Source organism: Pelophylax lessonae, assembly GCF_965119305.1.
Source record: "Pelophylax lessonae genome assembly, chromosome: 4".
NCBI classification, from domain to species: domain Eukaryota; kingdom Metazoa; phylum Chordata; class Amphibia; order Anura; family Ranidae; genus Pelophylax; species Pelophylax lessonae.
Window position 1 is genome coordinate 584157461 of NC_138771.1, and position 21926 is coordinate 584179386.

Genomic DNA, 21926 nt, shown 5'->3' on the forward strand with positions numbered 1-21926 from the left:
ATGTTTGATGATTCTTCCAGAAGCGCATTTATGAAATCAGGCACTGATGTTGGAGAAAAGACCTGGCTTTCAGTCTACGCTCAACAGTGACGGCGCTTCACAGTGCAGATGGACAATGACCTGAAGCATACTACGAAAGCAACCAAAGAGTTTTTTAAGGGAAAGAAGTGGAATGTTATGCAATGGCCAAGTCAATCACCTGACCTGAATCTGATTTAGCATGCATTTCACTTGCTGAAGACAAAACTGAAGGGACAATGCCCCAAGAACAAGCAGGAACTGAAGACAGTTGCAGTAGAGGCCTGGCAGAGCATCACCAGGGATGAAACCCAGCATCTGGTGATGTCTATGCGTTCCAGACTTCAGGCTGCAATTGACTGAAAAGGATTTGCAACCAAGTATTAAAAAGTGAAAGTTTGATTTATGATTGTTAATCTGTCCCATTACTTTTGGTCCCTTAAAAAGTGGGAGGCACATATACAAACTGCTGTAATTCCTACACAGTTCACCTGATTTGGATGTAAATACCCTCAAATTAAAGCTGAAAGTCTGCAGTTAAAGCACACCTTGTTTGTTTCATTTCAAATCCATTGTGGTGGTGTATGGAGCCAAACATATTAGAATTGTGTTGATGTCCCAATATTTATGGACCTGACTGTATATTCTTATTATAGCCAAATGTTCCACCCTAACTCCTCCCACAGTTTTTACACGACATAGACAGTAATATACCGAAACGTGCGGATTGTTCCCGATTGGTGTGCTATTACTTTGTGGAACGTTTTGCTAAATGGTTCACAAAATATCGGCGTTTTTGTGGCGAAATTGGTCCCATTGGAATGAATGATGGAATGTTCAAAACTAGAGTGGGAGCTGACAAAAGCTAGAGTGTAAGCTGAAAAATCAGGACATGATTTCTAAACTGCCACCACTTCCTCATTTTCACCTACACAAATCTTATATGAAAACGTTCAGATATCCCTGCTGCCACTAAAAATGTCCATGGCTGAGCCATAGTCCTGATAGTTTTCACAATTTCTTAACTGCTACCACCTCCACCTCCACACACACACGGCAAGAACACTTCACACAATTTCCCCAGAAATTGTACGTTTTCTAGTTACATATGCTGCAGGGACCGCACTGACTTAGTGAGTTGGCATATTTCTGCGATTTTAACCATTTTACTTCTTTATTAGCAATAAAAACTGACAGGGTTCTAATTCTTCTCCACTTTATCTATCCCACTGGATATCGCATGAAATAAAACTCTGCATGGTTTAATGAGATAAATACCACATATTTTGATGAAATACTGTATGCGGTATTTTAGTAGTGTTTTTTTGTGAATTGCAAAAAAAGTTTGAAAAACAGTAAAAGGAAACGCGTCGATCTTTGAACAGAAGTATTCTCATACCCACGCACTTTTTGATATGTATTGTATTTCTATTGTATACATTCATCTGCATAAATGCTTGGTGATCTGGGCCTTCTTCTTGGTCAGTCTCACCATTTTAATGGTTATTGGTTTTAATAATTGCATTAATAAATGATTATTTTATATACCTTTGTCTTCACCTGTCTTATGATGTGCCCTTAAAGTGCACACATGCAGCTACATTGCTGATCCCTGTATAAATTAGAGTTTGGTTCTACCCCTCTGATCCAGTTTACAAAATGTCCTATTATGAGTCCAGTGGGCTTCAAATTCATTTTTTAGTCTCATCACCTTTTGACTGCCATGAGCCATACTCCCTGATGTTTTTAGCTGTTAGTGCCTGTACCCTCCCTTGCTGTCTAGTCATTTTTTGGCCATAATGCTCAGTCTCTAACCTATTTATATTCTTCAGCAGGAATACACACCTTGGAATAGCTATAATTAAATCTTCGCTGCACACATTCCTCCAGCTCCTTGCTGTGCTGTGGTTGACACCTCTCCTTCCCTGGTAAGACAAAAAAAAGGTTACATTTTTCTACACTTTGTAGTCCAGAACTTCAAGCCTCATTAAATATGCACTTCATTTCAATGAGCTCAATCTATCGGATAAGCTTGTAGGCAGGTGCCTAATGTTTTTTTGCTAAACTGTAATTTTGTGTTCTTAAGCTTTAAAAATTTGTCTGGTTTGCCGGTCATTACCAGTGTTTGTGACATCTGTTTTCCTGGGGTATGTGTCACTGCCCCTTGTGAAGGGCATATATATACAAGGGAAGGCAGTCTTCGGCACACAGTTCAGGCAGGAGACGGGTTATGACTCGAGGACCTATCTAAAGATCTACTCTGTCGGTGACCCACTCCTCAGCAGGACCCGATTCCAGGTTCCACACATATGGATTAACTCTCGTCGAGAGACTTTGCTTAAGTTAAGTTATGGGCAGAACCACAAAAGGGGCAAAGCACAGTAAATTGGAAATCAACCAATTGTATTGAACAGCCAGGAAGGACTATGTTATATTTGGAAATGTTCTGTTAAGTTATGTAAGCTACCTCAGAATGTTAAGTGATTTTTAAACAGTAAAGATAATTCTTAGAAAAGAGGAGGAATTGCCTGGTCTGAATTTCTTGAAAAGTGAATTAGGTTTGTTACTACTGGGAGTGTTCATGGTATCTTCAGAATAACTGGGGGTTGGGAGCAATGGTTTTGCACAAAGCAGCCCCAGTCCTCCTTTTTTGGGATCCCGCCAGCGGTCAGCCCCCTCCGGTTTGGGGAGTGCCCCCGGAGTGCCCCCATGTAAAGTTGCTTTCCATAGGGGCACCCCTATGGGCTTGCTTCTGAGCCCCCATGTCTGCATCTATTCATATAGACCTGGCAACTCTGCCCTGCCCTCTGCTTCCTTGTCAAACGTTTGATTGACAGCAGCAGGATCAATGCTATCAATCTGCCCAATGAGGAGGGAGATAGTGGCGAGAGCCGCTGCTTTCGTGCATGCTGCTGGATTGGATCAGGCTCAGGTAAGAATATGGGGGGCTGGGAGGATCCTGCAGCAGGCAGAGAAGGTTTTTTAACCTAATGCATAGAATGCATTAAGGTAAAAAAAACTTGAGGCTTTAGAACCACTTTAGGGTGAAGAGTAACCATTTAATGCAAGTGTAACCAAGTTAACCCTTGTGGTTATGTAGTACAGGTGAACATTCTGGTTAACCTTTATAGTTGGGGAGCAAAGGTGCATAACCAAAAGGAGAAGCTACTAGCTGACAGTGGAAGCCGTGACAGGGGCAGGTGATGGGGAACTTCATAGTGAGGCAACTGTTAGAACTTTACATTCCCCACTTAGTGGCATCCATATTCGACGCTCCATATTGAAGCCCACTGCAGTACAAGTTCCTCCATGGACCAAGCCTGTGGTCACTTTTGAAGAGAATTACTGTGGCTTCCCTGTTTGCTCAAGGGTGGAATCTATTGAGGTGCAGAGTTAAAGCATGAGACAAGCTGGTATGGATGAAATACTTGCTCAGGAGGTAGGGACAGACCTAGCCACCAACTGAAGAAGAGACACAGTCCTTCTGTAAGTGTGTGGGGCTTCAAGAGTGAAGTGGCCTCTTCCTGGTGGAGTGATCCACTCAGCTCCCCACTCAGCTCCCCACTCAGCTCCCCACTCAGCTCCCCACTCAGCTCCCCACTCAGCTCCCCAGTCAGTAGTCGGTCCAAGAGATGGAGAGCAAGAGGCTGTGAGGCAAGCGGTGGTGGAAGGCAGCTTCCTATAATGTTACCATCCATATTACCATCTACAACACACTGGCAGCAGTCAGCAGAGGTTCTCTGTCGCAGTGTGTCACATAGCATGGCTGTTGGGTGCTGATTTTGTTAACTTATTGGTCATAAGTTAACAAGGTCAGCACCCAACAGCCATGTCATATGTGACAGTGCCAGCTATGATAGAGCACCTGCTGATTGCTGCCTGTGTGTTATCATAATTCTGATGATCCTAAGCTCCTTGTGTTGATGTTTGTTATCCAGTCGAATCTGTGTGTTCAAAGCGGGATCTGTCCACTGATCCCCCACTAAGCGGAGTGGGCAGATGACAGGTCTGTGACCACTCAACTTATGTAGAGTGGACACGGACACAGCCCACTCTGCTCTAAGAGTGGCTGGTGTTAACAAACCAGTTTTCCGTTTACACCCGACTGCCCTTCAATTCGATCCGCTAGACAGAGGGGAACAGCAGATCCCTTTCCATTTTGTTTAGCGGATTGGATTGGAGGTAGGCGGCTGTAAATGGACACAAGTATAGAGGGTCAGATCAGCAGGGCCGGATTAAGAGCATCATGGGCTTGGTGCTGAGGATTTTGAAGGGCCTTAAGGGCCGTGCCTTGCCATGCACCCAGAGGAGGAAGGGTGCAGCCATGCATGCCTAATTCAACATGGGATGCTGTCTCTGAAGCCCATAAACACATCCATGCATTGGCAACTGTCCCTCCTTGTCCGGCCTTCGTGCTGTGTGGGGAGGTTCTGAGGGAGCTGCCTGGGGAAGCGAGCATAGAAGCCAGACTTCTGTGTTTACAAGTGACAGAAGAGCGGTAACAGTGAATATGGCCAACCCGGGGCCTATATAAAGGTAGGGGCCTGGAGCTGCAGCTCCAATAGCCCCTACGTTAATCTGGCCCTGCAGATCAGGTCCACCTGTAAAATGGACAGGCTTACCTGATCAGTCCTGTCATGTGGACCCATGCCCAACCTTTTCCCTTTAACTGCTTGCCACCCACCCTCAGTACATTTACTGCAGCAGGGTTGCATGGCAGGCTGGATCGCATACATGTACTTCATCCAGCCTGTTTATGCACTTTGCTTCAAGGCGGGGTCTGGGGAGAGGCCAGGGGTGGGGTTGAGGGTGGGACTGAAGGGGGCCCCGTCAGGTAGGCTGTACGGGGCCCCATAATTTCATCGGCCCTGCCTGAAAGTGTTAAATGCTCTCACTAAGTAAGAAGTGCACAATTGACTTGGCTTGTAGTCTCTCAGTGGCCCCAGGGGGCGACAGATTGAACCTCCCAATAACCCATTCAGTTACCAAGTGTTTTATGGCTTTTTTTAAAACAATAACATGAATATTTAATCAGACAAAAGACTTTGAGTAGTGATGAAATTTAGATTTGTGTGTGGTCAATTTGTGGCAAGTTTCCAGGTTTCGAATTCTCCTCAGTTGGCTGAATTTGAAATTGGGGAATTTTGGCCTCTTTATCCTTGGCCAGTAGATTTACAACAGCAAGAAAGAGGGGGAGAAGACTGGACTAACATAACCCCCCCACTATATAAGATAGGATGAGAGTAGCCACTGTGTCATTGTGTATGAGCTGCTGTAGGCAAAGGACCGGGAGAGATCAATGATTACATAGGAGAGATTAGGGTCAGTTAGCAAAATGTGCCAAATACTGGCATTATACTAGTAAATTTCAAATGGATGTTCATGCAAAACACGAACATTCTTATTAATATATTCAGCACATTTTATGACTTGACGGATATTATTCTAAAGTACTTCAAAATGTTATTTGCTTTTAACATTCAGTTTTGGAACAAATGGACTTTCCTGAATAAAAAACACATACTCTGTTAGAAATTCATTTATTTGAGAAAAGTTTTCCATCCTGCTGCTTCCAATTTTCCCATCATCGAAAAGGAGAGCTGATTTGTCCCCACTAATGATTAGAAAATCGAATGAGCGTTCTTAAAACTAAAAATTTCAAATGAAGTTCTAGTAGTGTATGATCAGCTTAAAGCCCTCACCATGACGTAGTGGGAAGGCAGCGAGGGAGTGTGGCTGGTTGACTGCGTCTACTACTACTGGAACACATGCCGCTGTGCCGAACACCGTTACAACTTCTAAAGCCTCCAGGGTGCCTCTATCTCTATATTTTGAATATGAAACACGATTACATATCTGCCATATTGTAAGTGGAATTCTTCTTCTTAAATTAATAAAATCAGAAAGTATTACATTATTGGAGTCTCTCTATTTTCCATATTCTGAATCATGGTCATTGGGAGAACATAGGAAGCATCATCCCCATTATTACCAGCCCAAGCTCGCTAGACCCCTATGCAGTATTGCTAAGGGGTCCATATTGTGGTAAGTGGATTCACATTGGGGTGTGGAACACAGCCACATTTCATGAAAGTCACAGATTGTTACGGATTTTCTGATTTAGGAGCACCATTCATGGACTTTCACTGGATACATGCTTATTGATTTTTGGACTTTTTCTTTTTCTTTTGGGAATTTATTGCTATTTATTTTTTAGACCTTATGAGAATATGAACTAAAGCCCCGTACACACGTGTCGATAATTGGCCGTGAATTTTTGGCCAACGTCCGATCGGCCGATTTTCGGCTTGTTAGTTTGATGCCTCTGACAACCGACTCCGACTTTTCGGGCCGAAAAAAATCTGGTGTGCAGGCTATAAAATTTTTGTTGGCCGTCAACACAACGGCCAATTTTCCCTCAGTCAGTAGAGATTTCGGCAGACAAAAATCTGATGAGCAAGTCTGGGCATGCTCAGAGAAGAAAAAACACACGGAAAGTAAACCATCACATGACATCACTTCTGAAGTCGATTTTTGTTGGCCGAGAAAATTTGTGTGCAGTCTAGGCACATTCCAACCAACAAAACACAACTCTGGACAAAAGTCGGACGATCGGTCGGGCGATAATCGTTGTGTGTACGAGGCATCACTGTGTTAGGTGATTACAAATTTCACCAATTGTTTCAATTGTTGTGCTCTTGATTTTTCCACTTTAGATTGTGTATATCATTTTTTCACCCAAGATTGTGACACATAGCTATTACACACATTCTGGTGTGGATTAAGGATATATGTGTTTAGTATCGCACACATTTATTTCACTGGTTTGCATTGTGTTATTGGTTTTATTTAGATTTTAGGAGTTTTTTTTATCTAAATGCATTTTATGCATTATGCTAAAAAAAAACAAACCCTTCTGTGTGCAGCAGCCCCCTTCAGCTCCCTAATGCTGAGCCCATCTTTATCCAGCGATGTTGCGGGAGTGTCTCAGCTGCCCGGGACTCCCCTCCTCATTGGCTGAGACAGCAGTGCAGCATTATTGGCTCCCACTGCTATTAATCAAAGTCAATCAGCCAATCAGGAGAGAAAGGGGCAGGCCCAGGTCATGGCTCCGTGTCTGCACCCAACAGAGGGGAGGGGCCAGGAGCACAGAAAGGGGACCCAAGAAGAGAAGGGTCAGGGGCACTCTCTGCAAAACCAACTGCACAGAGGAGGTAAGTATAACATGTTTGTTATATTTTTTAAAAACGAGACTTTACAATCACTTTCACTTCTTTAAATTGCATTGGTGGCAACATTTCCTTGTGTGCCATCCTGTGTTCAGAATATGTATGCTCTTAGTTTTGCTGCATAGTTGTTGTGACTTACTCTTCATCACTCTCAATATGTCCACCAGTAAAGAACTTATTAAAAAGAGTATATTTTCCTTTTTAACTCCACAATCCTTGATTATATTCGTCTCTACCTTTACATTAACTTTCCAACAACCTTGAAAATTTTGGGAAATCAGATTGTAACGTGGGGATATCATGAGTGATTCAGAGCTTCCCATCTTTTCCCACCTCATTCCAGTTTATAAAAGTCTTGGTTGAATAAAGGAGAATTCTCAGGACCTCCTAAAACATATATTGATGCTCACCAGGCTGGAAAGGGTTACAAACCTGACTAGATTATTATAGATTTTAGGTGGTTTTACGTTGTAGAAATATTGAGTATGTTGTTTAGATTTAGACCTCGTTCACACAGGGCAATTACATCTGTGCCCCGTGCAGGGCCATGTTTTTCCAGTATGGGGATGTACAGGTGTTGAGTGCATCCCTGTGCCGACAGTCTCATTGTTGTCTACTGGGACACAGGTCTGCATGAACACAGCCACAGCTTCCAATGTGACATCCGTATGGGACTGCTGGCACAGGGATGCATCCAACACCTGTACATCCCCATACTGGCAAAACATGGCCCTGCATGAGGCACAGATGCAATCGCCCATTGTGAATGAGGTCTTAGGCTGCTTTCACACTGCAGTGCATGTATTTTTACACTGCAGCGGTTATAAAACGCACTATGCATTATTAATGTGTTGCGTGCAGCGCATAAGGCCGTGAATAGCTGGTTGTTATGAATGCTGTCGGGGGCTGGCTCCTTAACATCCAGCTATTCATTGGTTGTTAAGGGTGCTGGTGGGTGTTTTGTTAATCCCATCGGTATCCTCTAACAACCAGTGATAATGCCTTCCCCCATTGCCAGCATGCTCCAGCTCAGGAGCGATGCTACCACCTGAGGGGGGCAGTAGGTGGAGAGACAGCAGGTGGTACACCAGGGAGCAGAGGAGGCAGGGGAAGGCTAGACTAAGCTACTGGTGACCACCAATGGGGAAGGAGGCTGTGCGGGGGGCATTATTTAGATCCAGCATGTGCCAGCTCCTTACCAATCAGATATCCACTGCTTGCTAATGATGTTGGCAGGTGCCCGCTTATTAACAACCACCATATTTTTGTCTGGTGACCCCAAAAACACACCTAAAAATTAACCCTGGGTGAATTTTTGGTGCATTTCCCATTGACTTCAATGAAAGATGCATCTTTGGGGCGCTTTTTAAAAGTGTGGACTATTTAAATGAAGCACTTTTCAAACCGCAGCACAGATGCAATGCAGCGATGTATTAACCGCTTGCCGTCTGCTCACTAGAGCTGTACTGCGGCAAAGTGGCTCTTGTAGGTCTGACGACGTAGATCTACGTCGGCAGACACTCCCCCTTCTCGGCGGCGCGCGCACGCCGCCGGAGGCTCGCTCCCGCTGTTTTCAGTCACAGCGAGAGTCGGGCCAGGGGAGGAGCACTTCCCCGATCATCGGGGAATCGAGTCTGGAGATCCGCCCGCTTGTGTAAACACAAGCGGGCGGATCTCCTTGGTGACAGGCAGGGTCAGATTGCAGGGTTCAGCGTAGCTGAACATGCGATCTGTCCTTGTGTCACTCAGTCACCTCCCCCCACACACGTCAGTAAGCACCAGGCATACATTATCCCCTCCCTCTCCAATAAAATTAACCCTTTCCCTGCTAGTGTAATTTTTACAGTAACAGTGCATATTTATAGCACTGATTACTGTAGTAATGTCACTGGTACCCCCAAAAGTGTCAAAAATGTCAGTCAAGGGTCCGATCTGTCCGCCGCAATGTCGCAGTCCCGCAAAAGAAATCGCAGATCGCCGCCATTACTCGTTAAAAAAAAAACACCAAAAATGACAGAAATCTTTCCCTTAGTTAGTAAACGCAATAACTTTTGCGCAAACCAATCAAAATACACTTATTGCAATTTTTTTTACCAAAAATATGTAGCAGAAAACAAATTGGCCTAAAATGATAAAAAATTTAGATTTTTACATTTTTTTTTGGGGGGGGGGGGGGATTTCATATAAAAAAATGTGAAAAATATTGTTATTTTTTCAAAATTGTCGCTCTTTTTTTGTTTATAGCACAAAAAGTAAAAATCGCACAGGTGATCAAATACCACCAAAAGAAAGCTCTGTTTGTGGGGAAACAAGGACATACATTTAGTTTGGGTACGGCGTTGCATGACTGTGCAATTGTCAGTTAAATTCGCACAGTGCCGAATCGCAAAAAGTGGCCCAGACGTAAGACAGCAAAATCCTCCGGTGGTAAAGTGGATAAAGTCTCACAAGCTTTAAAGGCAAATCATTTTAATATGCTTTTGTCCCACTGGAAAGGTGAGTTCCACCATGGCAAAAGCGCATCATTGGGAAAGGAGTTTTAGGTGTTCTTTGCACAAGTTCAAGTGATACAAATGTTTTCAATGTAGCCAAATAAAGTAAGATGTTGTACATGTATGGATTTTTGGATATTAGGGTTTATTTTTTTTTTATGACACTGGTACACGTTGATTATTATAGTCTGATAGCAGTGATGTGGTCAGTAAATGTGATGTGGTGGTAACTGCAGTAGCACACTAATAGAATTTATTGTTTAAACTCACTAAATGCATGACGAAATGCTGGGAGCCTATTGTTAACAGCTAACTATAAACTAGTATTTGGAATGATATTCATTAAACATTTTTAAGTTTAGGGATACTTTTAAATGAAAGATTATGTAAACCCTAGCAATGAATGTATCTTATGTGGTCCTTATTTGGTCTCTTAAATATACCAATGAAATCACAATGTTATATCTCTTTGATACGTGCAAAAAATACCTGTTAGTCCTGCCAGAAACCTTGCCCACTGACTTCCTTTGATCTCTGACTATGCTGCATTGTTTCCCATAACATTGTTTCCAGTTATCTCTGGTATAAATAAAAAATGAATGCAGTCACCACATCCAAAGACTGCCAAGATGAAATATATACATTTTATGTTCTTGGGTTTAAATATATCATTTTTGTGTATGTGTATGGGTATATGTACACTATATTACCAAAAGTATTGGGACGCCTGCCTTTACACGCACATGAACTTTACTGGCATCTCAGCCTTAGTCCGAAGGGTTCAATATTGAGTTGGAGCTATAACAGCTTCAACTTTTCCTGGAAGTCTGTCCACAAGGTTTAGGAGTGTGTCTATGGGAATGTTTGACCATTCTTCAAGAAGCGCACTTGTGAGGTCAGGCACTGATGTGGGTGAGAAGGCTCACAGTCTCCACTTTGATTCATCCCAAAGGTGTTCTATCAGGTTGAGGTCAGGACTGTCTTTATGGACCTTGCTTTTTTGCACTGGTCCAAATCATTTGGTGGAGGGGGCTTATGGTGTGGGGTTGTTTTCAAGGGTTGGGTTTGGCCCCTTAAGTTTGATACACACTATCCAACTTTTGTGGTTAGATTTCCTTCAGATTTACCTTTTCTATGTAGTGCAAGGGCCTGCCAGATTGCATACAAATTTAAAGTTTTTAGGTTTGACCTTCTATTATATGGTTTTGGTAAGTCTAAAGGAAAAAGTCTTCAGAAAATCTTATAGTGTGTATGGCCCATTAGTTTCAGTGAGAGGAACTTTTAAGGCGTCAGCATACCAAGACATTTTGGACAATTTCATGCTCCTAACTTTGTGGGAACAGTTTGGGGATGGCCCCTTCCTGTTCCAACATGACTGCACACCAGTGCACAAAGCAAGGTCCATAAAGACATGGATGAGTGAGTTTGGGGTGGAGGAACTTGACTGGCCTGCACAGAGTCCTAACCTCAACCCACCAGAACACCTTTGGGGTGAGTTAAGCTGGATACACACTATACAACTTTTGTTGTCAGATTTCCACTAGATTTACCTTCAACTATGTAGTGCAAGGGCCTGCCTGATTGCATACAAATTGAAAGTGTTTAGGTTTGACTTCATAATATATGGTTTTGGTAAGAGTGAAGGAAAAAAATCTAAAGAAAATTGTATAGTGTGTATGGCCCATTAGAGTGGAGATTGTGAGCCAGGCCTTTTCATCCACATCAGTGTCTGACCTCACAAATGCGATTCTGGAAGAATGGTCAAACATTCCCATAGACACTCCTAAACCTTGTGGACAGCCTTTCCAGAAGAGTTTAAGTTGTTATAGCTGCAAAGGGTGGGCCAACTCAACATTGAACCCTACAGACTAAGACTGGGATTGCATTAAAGTTCATGTGCGTGTAAAGGCAGGCGTCCCAATACTTTTGGTAATATAATGTATATATAAAGGTTCATTGGGTTATGCTGTGTATTCCACATTCACAGGATAAATGTGCCCCAGGTGAATGCAACTGCTGTCAACCAGAGATCACATCTTAGATGTATACAGCATTGGCAACATTCAGGCTATTTCCTGTTCATTATATGATGTGTCTGGAGTTCATTTTGCAAGAGGAAATTGCAAAAATATGCTGGAGGATTCCACTTACCAGAATAATTATATCCGCTTTCACTATCATATTGTCCTTCTATTAAAAATTAAAAAGAAAATAAAATAAATACAGTTCTTTCTCTGCAACATTACTGTAACATAATATCTACACCTTAAATGGCCCCCAAGAAAAAAAAAAAAAAAAAAATATATATATATATATATATATATATATATATATATATATATATATATATATATATATATATATATATTGCTCAAAAAAATTAAAGGAACACTTTTTAATCAGAGTATAGCATTAAGTCAATTGCACTCCTGGGATATTGATCTGGTAAGTTAGGTAGCAACGGAGGATGTTAATCAGTTTCAGCTGCTTTGGTGTTAATGAAATTAAGTACAGGTGCACTAGATGGGCAACAATGAGATGAACTCCAAAACAAGAATGGTTTTGCAGGTGGAGGCCACTGACTTTTTTCCCCTACTCATCTTTTCTGACTGTTTTTCACTAGTTTTACATTTGGCTAGGGTCAGTGTCACTACTGGTAGCATGAGAAGATACCTGGACCCTATAGAGGTTGCACAGGCAGTCCAAGTCCTCCAGGATGGCACATCAATGCGTGCCATTGCTAGAAGGTTTGCTGTGTCTCCCAGCACAGTCTGAAGAGCATGGAGGAGATTCCAGGAGACAGGCAGTTACTCTAGGATAGCTGGACAGGGCAGTAGAAGGTCCTTAACCCATCAGCAGGACCGGTATCTGCTCCTATGTGCAAGAAGGAACACTGCCAAAGCGCTTTCAAAATGACTTCCAGCAGGCCACTGGTGTAAATGTCTCTGACAAAAAAATCAGAAACTGACTTCACAAGGAGGGCCTGAGGGCCCAACGTCCTCTAGTGGGCCCTGTGCTCACTGCCCTGCACCATGGAGCTGGATTGGAATTTAACATTGAACACCAGAATTGGCAGGTCCACCACTGACACCCTGTGCTTTTCACAGATGAGCAAGTTCACCCTGAGCACATGTGACAGACATGAAAGGGTCTGGAGAACCTGGGAGAAGGTTATGCTGTCTGTAACATTGTTCAGCATAACCGGTTTGGTGGTGGGTCAATGATGGTCTGGGGAGGCAAATCCATGGAGGGATTTACAGACCTCTATAGGCTAGACAATGGCACCCTGACTACCAATAGGTATCAGGATGAAAACCCTTAGAACCATTGTCAGGCCCTCTGCTGCTGCAGTGGGTCCTAGATTCCTTCTGGTGCACAACAATGCCCAGCCTCAAGTAGCAAGAGTATGCAGCCAGTTCCTGGATGATGAATGAATCGATACCATTGAATGGCCCCCCACGCTCGCCTGACCAGAATACAATAGAACACCTCTGGAACATTAGGTTTTGGTCCAGCCGACGCCGCCAGATTGCACCTCAGTCTGTTCATGAGCTCAGTGATGGTAGATCTGGGAGAAAATACCCCAGGCTACCATCTGTCGTCTCATTAGCAGCATCCCCTGACATTGTCAGGCATGCAAGCATGTGGGGGCCATACAAACTACTGAGCATCATTTTGAGTTGTTGCAATAAAATGTCAGCAAAATGGACTAGCCTGCTGCATCATTTTTTCACTTTGATTTTCAGGGTAACTTTGAATTCAGCCCTCTGTAGGATGATCATTTTAATTTCCATCAAATGATGTGACATCCTTTCATTCCTAACACATTACCCAGTCCATATCAGTATGATATTTTTCCCCATTGAGATCTGATGTGTTTTCAAAGTGTTCCCTTAATTTTTGTTGAGAAGTTATATATATATATATATATATATATATATATATAAATAAATATATACACATACAGATACACACACAATGTATATATATCTTTTTTATATATACCCACACACTGAACCTTTTTTTTTTTTTTTTTAAGACATATTGTTTAAAATGCACGGAGTATTCTTATCTTTTACAGGGTTCAGAATTAGTACTACACAGTCTCAATTCAAAATCTCTGTTTAAACCCCATTACATTTCTCAACAGCCACTGTATGTAGTTTGAGGGTTTACGTAAATAGTGCATTTTATTTATATTCAATCAGATAGTCTTTCAAAATACATGGTTGTTGGAGAATCTAAAGAAAGGTATAACATAAAAGATTTAAAGTTTTTCTATTTTCTTTTTCATGCAAATCTAGTGTAACAGTGAACAAACATATGGCAATTGTCAAATTTTTAACTATTTCTACTTTTAAACAACATTTCAATTGCAAATATGACTCTAAAGATCAAAGTAATTGATCACCAAAAACATTGTACTGTTAGATTATAATTTCTTGCTATATGTATTTGTAGCACTGTCCCCGCAGGGACTGCTGGAAATTGCAGTGACGGGCTCCCCTGGTTACCAGCACACAGTCATAATTAGATTAAACTCCTTGCTCCTGTGGGCTCTTCACAGTAATAAACAGTCTAGGGGTGTTGGATTTGTTTGTGTATTTTGTAGTTGGGATAGGAGAAGGGAATAGTGGTATAATCCAATGGAACTATTCACATAGGTGAGGACTTCTACCTCCAGAATTTCTTCAGTACTTAGCTGTTAATCCACACTGCCACAAGTTTAGATGGGGTTAAGTATCTTGCTCTCTCTACTCTCTAAACTTGGTGATTGATTTTTTATCTTCAGGACACTGTCACTAGCATCCCCTTTCAGCTGACACCCGTCCACTGACACGAGTTCCTGTATTCACGATACTGCAGAAACAGGACCTCCAGTGTCTAAGCTCTCAGTCAGCTTTCCCCTGGACCTCTGGGTTTAGCTCCTCCCAACCAGTCTTCCAGCCCTCAGAACGACCCTTCGAGGCCTCGTGGCATCTCTACAGAGGAGGAGGCAGCCGCCCCCTCCCTCCGGGACTCTGCTCCCCAACAAAAGACCCCGAGCACATGTGCTCCTGGCTTTTATACAGTATCCCAACATGCACCGAGGCATCCTGCCCTCTGCCAATCATCAGGTCTGTATCAAAAGCCCATGCATCCATTCGTCAGGTTTTCTCCCACTGTCCAATATGCCTCCCATGAAACACTCTCTAGACTGAATGAATTGCATACTGAGCACAATGAGCAGACCTTACTAACAGATCCTCCTCTCTGGTAGGCAGAGAACAATATAGATTTACCTGTAGCCCCTCTAGTAAACCGACAAAGCTCAAAGCTATACTTTCTCACTAGCACCTACCTAGGAGGGTGCTACATATTTACTGTATTATAGCCTACTTTTTTAAACACTATATGCTTTGGTGTTACAAGCAATATAAAACAGAACTAAACTCTGGAATAATTAACTTAGCTCCAATGGTCTGATGCCTGCGAGTTCCCTCGCCAGGAATCTTCCCACAGGCTTCTTCCGGGTTCTGGTCTTGAGCCATCTTGATTGGCTATCGTGGGATGATGTAACTCAAAGCTATACTTTCTCACTAGCACCTACCTAGGAGGGTGCTACATATTTATTATAGCCTACTTTTTTAAACACTATATGCTTTGGTGTTACAAGCAATTTAAAACAGAACTAAACTCTGGAATAATTAACTTAGCTCCAATGGTCTGATGCCTACGAGTTCCCTTGCCAGGAATCTTCCCACAGGCTTCTTCCGGGTTCTGGTCTTGAGCCATCTTGATTGGCTATCGTGGGATGATGTAACTCCAGTGCCTGTGCAGGAGTTTAGTCAACCCGGCACACTGGCCACCAGTTAATTGGTTTTAGCAGGGGTTCCTCTGAGGTTAAAAGCTTGAAAAAGGCTTAGCTGGAAGAGGTGTTAGAAAAGGTCTGGGAGATGTGGTAATTGTTTGAGTTACATGACTGAAGCTTAGATATTGTGAAAGGCCCCCTCCACTGTCTGGGGATGGTTGTTTTGGTTCTCCAAAATTTGAATGTTACTGTCCTCAAAAAACAAAAAGAAAAGTCTATTTTTCTTGAGATATTGGAAGACTGCAGAGTTCCCCCTCTATATTGGACAATCCATTTGTTGAGCAGTTGTTTCAGGAAAAGGGAGATCACATATGGAGAATTTTCCCATGGAAAAAAAAAAGTAAAAACTGAAAAACATTTTTTAATGCTACCAACGACAGTCATGGTCTAACGCTAAGCCCAGAAGCTGAATTGACCAGCTCCTGGGCTTGTGATCCTTTTACAGAGCACTCACTAAGAGTGATCAGTGCTGTAGTAGAGTGAACAGTGCTGTAGTAGCACAGTGCATTACAAAGATCATATAATTTAAAGTGGTAAGGGAGAGGATTCTGTGGCTGAAACTTAAAAAAATAACACAGCAAGGCATTACCATTTCTAGTCACAATTAGAGACACTACTAGTAAATCCCTTAGTTATGTAACCAGTGAAAGTGGCCTACATTTGTCAAAACTCTTACATAGAGTATGTGTAAGAGTTTTGGACCAGGTATACAAATAAACTATATGTGGAATAAACTATATCTGGACCAGGTATACAAATAAACTATATGTCCAAATGTGTGTGTGGGCACCTGACCATCACACCTACCTATAAGGCCAAAAGTATTTGGACACCCTTCCAAATGACGGATTTCAGGTGTTTCCAGGTATGCTCGTCTGTGCACAAGGCTAACTCAAAAAATACATGATGTAATAGGTTTGGCGTGAAGGAACTTGAGTTGCCTGCACAAAACTAGCATGGGACAAAGATGCATGTGTACACTGTGACAGGAAGTCAGGTAAATCTGTGGATGTAGTCACAGACAGGAGATACATTTCCACCTGGTTTAGAAAATTCACCAATTACTATAGGGTGTCGGCTGAAAAGGTAGCCAGGACGGCTTAAGGAAGTTGAAAGGCCTTCAGCTGTTCGGAATGAGGAAGTTAAGGCCTCTATAATTTGTCCAAAGGAAGTCCTATTGATTGCTGCCTCCTGACGCCGTGTGGGCTGGGGAGAGGAGGACAGTCAGATGTGTGCCTCCCGACGCTGTGAGAGCCTGGGAGAAGGATTGCTGCCTCCTGACGCCGTGTGGGTAGTGGAGGACAATCATATGGGTGCCCCCTGAAGCTGTGTGAGCATAGGAGGGGAAGACCTCCTGGAGCGATGTGCGCTGAGGAGGGTAAAAAGTGTGAAGACTACTCAAGGTGAGGTCTTGGATCGTTTCTCTGTGAAAAGAAACCAATGGACATTTCCTGTGTGAAGGGGAAATTAATCAAGATTGAAGACTACTCAAGGTGAGGTCTGGGACTATTTCTATGTGAAAAGAAATAAATGAACTGTTTGCTATGTGAAGAGACAAACAAAGGAATGTCCTCTATGTGAAGAGAAAAGGGACATGTTCAATGGACATTTGTTGTGTGAAAAGAAAATAAATGGACTATTGAGTGTCTGCTGTAGGATCAGCAAGGTTTGCCCAACAGTAGGTTGGAGACAGACTCCGTAGGTAGGTTCCTGTATGTGAGAAGGTAGCCGCCCACAGTGGCAAGGATTTATTTTGTGTTTTATTTTTATTTTGATGTTTTTGAGGCTTGCACTTGTGTGAAGTAAATTGCAAGAATAAACCAAACTGTTGTTTGCAACCACTTCTCGGCTATCTCCCTGTGTAAATGCACAAGGGGTCATCCATACCCGCCACCGAGCTAATCAACCCCACAACACATTCTATCCTACATCAGGAATATGGAAAAGACAGCACTGGGATCAGCGGGCTTTGATGTACCTATAGGAGGCAAAGCAGCATTTCTACAGGTTTACTGTATTTTTCTGTAACTCACCTGTCATGAAAAACCAGAGAATTATAAGACAGGCACCTGAGAAAATATTCAGAAGAAAAAAAAATGATTAATATTATTGCTATTGTTTGCAATCAATGGTGTTACACAGAATTTTATGATACACAGAATTACACAGAAGTTTACAGAAATAAAATTTTTCACATCTGTCCTTCCTGTAGCGACCACACTTATGCCTGGTACACACAAAGAGAAAACTGAACAAATGATCATCTAGGTTTTTTGCATGCTAATCTTATATGAAACACAAAAGTGCTACTAAGCATACAAAAATTCTCTTTTGATCCAGTACAACTTCCTGTGAGCATAAATACGTACCAGCGTGTAATCAGAAGTGATTTAATGTACATGTGATCTAGGCCCTGTTGATTCATTGCTAATTTCTTTTAGGTACAGTACTTGGATATGAATGAATCAAAATAAAAAGACCATCATCTTCCTCACACTAAGCTTTTTTTCTCCCATCCATTATGCATTTACGCTTTTGGATAACACTCATTTTTATCAGAAAAAAATAAAAGTTTTGATTTTCTTTAATACAGTGCAAAGGGCATTATAATAAAAAAATAATATTTCCAGGGTAAATATCTTTATAAGATGATCTGCAGATAATACCCAAAAATGTAGCAATAAGATTACAACTCCATTATTGCTATTTAACATATTTTAATCGTAAAAAAGGATATTTTTTTTCGTGCTAATGAACATATTCATTGTATACGAAGATTGTTTTCATTTTTTTGTTACCATTTTTCCTTTCCGGGTTGTTCTTCCCGATTATGCAGGGTTCTAGTCATTGGATTTTTTATGGAGGAATACTATACGTATTACATGAAAATTGTTTGTTCTGTTATGATAAGAGAAACATTTTCGTGCTTGTCCCTTCATATTTTATCCCATGAACTGTGGTGATCGGCTCTGGAAAGCTGTGTACTAATGATTAGATTTTGAACAATCACTCTGAATGTGTTTTTTTTTTTTTTCCGATTTTATCATCGTGCGTACCAGGCATTAAGTCGGGTTTATACTAGAAGAATTTCATTCAACATTTTCTTTAATTTTTCTAATCATTATGTGGGTCAAAGAGATGTGCATTTTTAACTGCAGTGACGAGAAAATTTGAAGGTGCAAGATTAAAAATTTTTCCCAAATGTACGACTTTCTAACAGTAGATTTTGTTCTTCTTTAGTAAAGTTCATTCATTTCAAAATCAAAAGGTAAAAGCAAACAAAATTGAACTAGTTTTGAGTGACATTCGAATGTTCTGAGAATTTTCAAATGACTTTTCATCTGAAATTCTACTAGTGTATATCCAGCTTTACCATACAGTACATGCACATACAAGGGCACACTCTCTCTTTTTTTTTTGGCACTTAATAACTTTCGCAAAGCTTTAATATAATGGGAACAGGCTGACCTAACTGATTCCTGGAAACACAGAACCAAAACAAGATACTACTATAGAAAACTATGTTTTGTTCTGGCAATCGTACATGTTTAATACCCCAAAATTTTAGCATTCAGTACAGTATATTACATCCTTTCTTTTTTCACATGCCTTTGTTTTTTCTCTACATTCCCATACAGACCAAGCTGTCCAGCAAAAATGACAATTAGAGTTTGGGACAAACCATATACACAGCTGGGGTTTTTTGAAAATAGGACTGTTACTGCATCTGCTTGAAAAGTGGTAGGTAGAGTTAAGCCCCGTACACACGTACCGATTGTCAGCCGTTAATGTTCGGCCAACGCCCGATCGGCCGATTGTCGGCTTGTTAGTATGATGCTTCCGACAACCGACTGCGACTTTTCGGCCGAACAAAATCTGGTCTGCATGCTATAAAATTTTTGTTGGCCGTCACCAGAACGACCGATTGTTCGTCAGTCAGTACAGATTTCGGCCGACAAAAGCCAGATGAGCAAGACTGGGCATGCTCAGAGAAGAAAAAACACACGGAAAGTTAACCATCATATGACATCACTTCTGAAGTTGGTTGTTGTTGGCCGACGAAATTCATGTGCAGTCTTGAGCACTGTTCAACCAACACGACAGCACTGGACAAAAGACGGCCGATCGTTCGGCCGACAATCGGTGCGTGTGTACGGGGCTTTAAACTTCAATTAGTTGGTCTTTTATTTTAGGTTTATTTAAAACTAAAGGTTCATCTAAGGCTACCCCATACACAGGGGCACAATGCTGCTGTATGATTCCATCCTTCATAATGAACAGTGTTGTCACTGTTAAAAGTAGTTAAACATAATGGATCTACTGGCAGGATCAAGAGATGATAAAGCTATGTTACTAACAACTATGGACACTATCACTGTAAGTCTATAGGGCCATGCCGGTGTGGCACTTACAGGGTTATATGAGGTGGTAAGGAAGCAAATATCACCGCCTGTCACATGCCCTCTGAATAGCGATCTACTATGCATTTCTTTTCTTAGGGGTGTCAAGGGCCCCTGCACATGGTTACAAGATCAGACAGACATTTACAAGCAAGCTAACTGAATACTACTTCCAACAATCAAATCATGTGTAGAGTGTATCAGTTAAGGGAATTGCAGGCAAGCTGGTAAAGAGGCAATCTGTCTTGGTATGTGAGAGCCCTACCATAAAGATCTCTCCTCCTAGATAAATCCTTCATTATTATTCAACCACCCATAGCAATTCCCACACATCCCACTCTCCAGAACCCCCAAAATTCAAAGACACTCACCCCGCAGCAGTTGCTCTCTTGAACCAGTCATTGTGATATGGTACATGATCATGACAGCTATTAAATTAGAGAAGCTCTTTTCACACTACCAGAAAAGGGGGTAAGCACTGACAAATTCCCAGTTCCTCTTTTCAGGAAAACTCAGCATAAATATATTTTTGATATGTCACAATATACAGATATTGTGTCATCTTTTAATAAAAAAGAAGCACCACCTTTTATCATTAAAAAGCGGTCCATGGGCTCCACACAAGTGACTTTGCCATCTGTCTGCTGCAAACAGCAGAAAGCATTTCCTCAGTCTACTCTCCCCCAGCGATCAGACTGGAACATCTGTGGCAAGTCATAAGTGTAGCACCACCCCTTAAAAAACACTGGCATAATTGGTTCCTCTGTTCCTTTCTTGGTCTGATACGGAGCCCCACTCCAACTAACCCACCAAATGACCTTGGCCGGATTGTCTCCCGGCAGCCACACAGGAAGAATATGCACACATGGTTACAAAATAGATGACCAAGTTGTATAAATATAGAGAATTGCAGATAATTTAACATTTAAGAAAATGGTTAAACAGTAAACAAGGTGAATCAGCACAAGAGTAATACAGTCCAGTAAAATACCCTTTAAAGCATAGTTACCTGTCCTGCAGGATTGAGGTTATAAACAATTACTCTCCAAGTGAGATGTGTAAGATTAACAAGGAATTAGGGATAGCTCACTTGTAGTCCCTCAGTCAGGAGTATCTAGGTTTAAGCTCTACGTAAGCTGGTAAACCTCCTGCACACCGATACTTCTAAGAAAGATAGTCCCTTAGCACAGCCTATCTGGAAGGTTCATTCTTCTGCCAGCTTAGTTGGGGCCCTTATGTTGGTGCTCTGCGGAAGGTGCAGTCCCTTTTAAATGTGAAGAATCCCTTTAAGAGGTGGTGACTGTGATAACAGTTGAAGGATGGCAGTCTGCAGCAGTATGGGATACTGGCACAGGTATCAATAGTAGGGGCCTATGCTGAAAATTGGCTGTAACTTAAAGAACCTGAATGGCAGAAACTGGTTGAAACTGAAAATGTTGATAAGTGGGTTAGGAACCCTCTCATTCATTCCTTATGCAATGATCAGTGAAGCGATGAGCGTCTGGCGATCAGAGGCCCTTCTTTTCTCTTGAAGATGCGGCTGTGCTGGTGGTGGCTCTCTCCCTTCTGCAGTGAACAAGTCTCCACAAGTCTGCTTCTTTTACTCGATGCTCGGCCTAAACAATGTCCTCTGTAGATTCTTGGCGTAACTCAGTTTGGTCCAGGCCCATGTAGCTCAACACAGCTCTCACACATACACTCCTTACACCAGCAAAGTCCCTCTCTCAGTCCCCCCATGTCCAGTGTTTCTGGGCTTCTGCTTTTATCTGCTCCTGTTCTCTGGTGATTGCCTCTGGACTCAGCTTCATTGTAAGGAAAAATTCTGCTTCCAGCATACAAATCCCAGCAGTCTCTGTACACCTGTATTAAGGCTGTGATGAACAGTAATGCTAAACACTGCCATCTTGTGGTTAGATACAAATCTGCATATACAGTA

The 21926-nt window shown here is 42.0% G+C and overlaps 1 protein-coding gene across 1 annotated transcript in view; it reads right to left on the reverse strand.

Moving 5' to 3' along the window:
• Positions 1 to 20472, reverse strand: part of LOC309554178 (uncharacterized protein) — a 61692-nt gene extending 41220 nt beyond the window's left edge. Inside the window, exons 1-4 of the mRNA XM_082255798.1 lie at positions 20362 to 20472; positions 17624 to 17659; positions 11891 to 11929; positions 1864 to 1943 (exon numbers count right to left, since the gene is read on the reverse strand). Coding sequence (XP_082111924.1) covers positions 1864 to 1943; positions 11891 to 11929; positions 17624 to 17659; positions 20362 to 20413 — 207 coding nt within the window. The 5' untranslated portion in view covers positions 20414 to 20472. The remainder of the gene's footprint in view (positions 1 to 1863; positions 1944 to 11890; positions 11930 to 17623; positions 17660 to 20361) is intronic.
• Between the last annotated feature and the right edge of the window lie 1454 nt (positions 20473 to 21926).